The sequence below is a fragment of the Miscanthus floridulus genome, chromosome 18, assembly GCF_019320115.1.
Source record: "Miscanthus floridulus cultivar M001 chromosome 18, ASM1932011v1, whole genome shotgun sequence".
NCBI lineage: Eukaryota > Viridiplantae > Streptophyta > Magnoliopsida > Poales > Poaceae > Miscanthus > Miscanthus floridulus.
This window is the reverse complement of record NC_089597.1, coordinates 6,322,991-6,326,914: the sequence shown is the minus strand read 5'-3', so window position 1 is coordinate 6,326,914 and position 3,924 is coordinate 6,322,991. Positions and strand designations below refer to the sequence as shown.

Here is a 3,924-nt window from a genome sequence, read left to right as displayed (position 1 = left end):
ACGTTGCGGAATGAAGGCCTCCAGCCACTGCTCTCCGGGACCCCGGATTAGACGGCCGTCCGGGTTCCTGCTCCAGCAAGGCCAAGCTATCTGCCTTAGTGTTAAGCTCAAGCTTTGTTCGCTGTTCTGTGTTTTTTCTCTTAAAACCACCTTTCATGTAACTATTGATCTACTCCTTGGGTGTTATCTGTTTCTGAAATGAGTCTTCTGAACTCTGGATCAAATCGTTCCCTCTCTGTTTTGTCTTGGAATGTGCGCGGCCTAGGCGACCCGGATAAATGCAATGTTGTACGTGATGCAATTTCTTCTGCTAACCCAACTGTTATGTGCGTCCAAGAAACAAAATTGCACAGCATCGATAAGTTCAAAATCAAAACCTTCCTACCCCCTCAACTTGCCTACAGCTACAAATATATACCAGCCGTCGGGTCTAGGGGTGGCATTGTCACTGCCTAGAGCCAATCTTACTGGTCCTGCTCCGACTTCACTCTCAAAAACCACTCGCTCACTACTCTTCTCGTCAGCACGCTGTCTGACCACTCACTCACTGTCACAAATGTCTACGGTCCGTCAGACCATCGTCACTCTAGTGACTTTCTTCATGAACTTCATGACCTATCCTCCAATATCAATGGCCCCTGGGTCATCATCGGAGATTTCAATCTTATCCGGTCGGGGGATGAGAAAAACAACATCAATGTCAACATCCCTCTTATGAACACCTTCAATGACACCATCAACTCCTTGGGGGTGATGGAAATCCCACTGCTTGGACGTAACTTCACCTGGTCCAACGGCCAGGAACCTCCAATCCTAGCCAAGCTTGATCGAGCACTGGTCAACCTCGCCCACACTACTACCTTCCCTGATACTTCACACTCACCCAGGGCAAAGCCAACATCCGACCACACCCCGTTGTTTCTTTCCATGTCCACCTCCATTCCAAAATCCAGTGTTTTCCGCTTCGAGAATGCTTGGCTGCCCCGTCAAAATTTCCTACAAACTGTCCTTCCAGCGTGGACTGAAGCACGTGTATGCAGCGATGCGGCGGGTCAGCTTGCAGCTTGTCTCAAGTCGGCTAGAGCCGCGACAAAGGTTTGGGCATAGCGTTTTAGGGCGCCTAGCCAAATAATTTCCAACTGCAAATTTATTATCCTCTTACTTGATTCCTTTGAGGAGGAGCGGGCTCTTTCTTTTGATGAGTTACAGGCACGCAAGACTTGTATTGACTACCTCGCCCAAGCAATCAAAGAGAAAGCAGCTTACTGGAAACAATGTAGTAAGTTCCGGGCAATCAGGGAAGGTGATGCAAACACTGCCTTTCATCATGCCCAGGCCACCGTTCGTCTGCGAAACAACACCATCCGATGGGTTGAAGTGCACAGCTCGGTGATTGCCAACCATGACGCGAAAATACAAGCTCTCACAAACTTTTTCAGCTCCATCATCGGCGACCCAGGGACCTCAGCCTGGAACTTTGATGTGCATGCTCTCTTCCATGACAGACAGCAGCCATCCAGTGTGCTCATCGCTCCTTTCTCTGAATTGGAAGCCTTCGAAGCTCTGAAATCCATGGACAGATCAAGTGCACCGGGCCCCGACGGTTTCGGACCTTCTTTTTACAGGGCGGCCTGGAGCAGTATAAAGTCGTAGGTCATGGCCTTCCTGCAAGCCTTCCACCAGAGGCAAGTGCAGCTAGGGAGGATCAACCGTTCTTACATGGTGCTTATCCCAAAGAAGCCTGGAGCTGTAGCTGTGGACGCATTCAGACCAATATGCCTACAAAATTGCTCCATCAAGATACTTAGCAAAATGCTCACAAGAAGACTGCAGAAAGAGATTGGGAACTTGATTGACCTACACCAAACAGGCTTCTTAAAGGGTCGCTCTATCTCTGAAACTTTCGTCTTTGCAGCTGAACTGATTCAGACTTGCAACAAAAGGAGACTGCCGACCTTGGTGCTTAAGTTAGACTTTGCGAAGGCCTTTGACACAGTGATTTGGGAGAGTTTGGACACTATTCTAAAGGCCAGGGGGTTTCATGACAGATGGTGTGCTTGGATGCGGGATATCCTATCCTCATCGAAATCGGCGGTGCTTGTTAATGGCTGCCCGGGCCCTTGGATTACATGCAAACAGGGCCTGCGACAAGGTGATCCGTTGTCGCCCTACCTCTTTCTTCTGGTGGCTGACTCTCTTCAGGCTATGATCCGGTCAGCAGCGACAGTCAGGAGTCTGGTGGACAGTGACAGCCCCTGCACGGTTCTTCAGTATGCGGATGATACTCTATTGGTTCTACGGGGTGATGTTGCTGATGTCCAAGCTTTGAAGAATATCCTGTAAGCTTTCTCAGAGGCCACAGGTCTAAAAATCAACTACAGCAAGAGCACCTTAGTCCCCATTCACATGGACACTGGCTTGGCAGCATACTGTGTCACCATCATGGGGTGTGCCCAGCAGTCTTTCCCTCAAAACTACCTAGGCCTCCCTCTATCGGCCTCGAAACTGCCAGTCTCAGCTTTCTCAACGTATGTCGACAGGACCGACAAATTCCTCTACTCCTGGCAAGCTTCCCTACTCAATACCATGGGCCGAGTCGTTTTGATCAACTCGGTCCTAGATGCACAACTGGTATACATCATGTCAGCAATGCAGATTCCTCAAGAAACCATCTCCCAGATAGACAAACGCCGCCGCTCCTTTCTTTGGGCCGGCAACAAAGAATTTTCAGCCGGCAAATGTCTTGTGGCCTGGACCAACGTTTGCACCACAAAAGAACTTGGGGGGCTTGGAATCAGGGATTTCGGCACTCACAACATCTGCCTGCTGCTTAACCTTGTCCACCGCCTCCACTGCGCTGATGCATCGGCATGGGCACAGTGGATCAGGGGTAAGGCTGATATTGCAAACATGAAAGGGGAAAATCTTGGACATCACTGGGAGCTACTTCAGTCACTGCTACCACTTTACCAAGCACTGACAACGGTGGAATTGGGGGATGGCCGATCAACTCTTCTCTGGACGGATGTCTGGAATGGCGACGAGGCGTTGGAAGATCGTCTTCCACGGCTCTTCTCCCATTGCACCAGGAATGGCGACGGTGCAGCAAGCTATTAACTCCAACCTTCATGGCTGTTTTGTAAATCGAATGTCAACGCAGGCAAATGATGAGTTGCAGCAGCTTAAGGTTATCCTCCAACAAACCCAATTGACGGATCAACCGGACACACGGCTGTCGGCATTCAGTCGGACGAAGGACAAACTCGACACCTCGGCCATCTACAGGCTACTCAAAGCCCAAGGACATCAAGATGACCCCTCTTCGGCTTTTATCTGGAAGAACGCGGCGCCACCTCGGGTTCAGATGTTCTTCTGGCTACTCCTCAGAGGAAGAATCCAATGCAGGGCAAACCTATACCGCAAGAACATCGTGGACCTGCCAAACTGCCTGGTCTGCGGAATGGACGATGAGACACCTGATCACCTAATCTTTGAATGCCCAATCGCTGCACAGTTCTGGCGGGTGCTCGAAATACAGCCTGATGGCCTACATTGCAGAAACTGGCACCATATTCAGAGAGTGTCTGGAATCCCCGATGACCAATACAGTGCCTTCATCATGATGTGCTGCTGGGTGCTTTGGAAACACCGAAATGCATTTGTTTTCAGAGATGAAGTGATCCCTATCAGAACCATTTTTCTACAATGCAAATCTGAATCAGCAAACTGGAAAGCTCGTATGCCAAAGAGAAGCAAGCGAGTTGCTGAGGATTGGAGCACGGTTCTCCAAATGGCAATCAACTCGGTCCCTATGTAATATGTCTTATGGAATCTGTCTAGATGCTCTGAAATCCTAGCAAAAACCCCCTGTACAAAGTCCATGTAATCATGTAACTTGAGCTTTACTCAATAAATCAGGTGGGG

At 49.6% G+C, this 3,924-nt stretch overlaps 1 protein-coding gene across 1 annotated transcript; it reads left to right on the top strand.

Moving 5' to 3' along the window:
* The first annotated feature begins 753 nt into the window (after window positions 1–753).
* LOC136523209 (uncharacterized) lies at window positions 754–1,653 on the top strand. The gene is made up of 2 exons (XM_066516972.1): window positions 754–1,095; window positions 1,180–1,653. Exons 1-2 carry the CDS (start codon window positions 754–756, stop codon window positions 1,651–1,653), a joined length of 816 nt encoding a protein of 271 aa, XP_066373069.1.
* The last annotated feature ends 2,271 nt before the right edge of the window (window positions 1,654–3,924 follow it).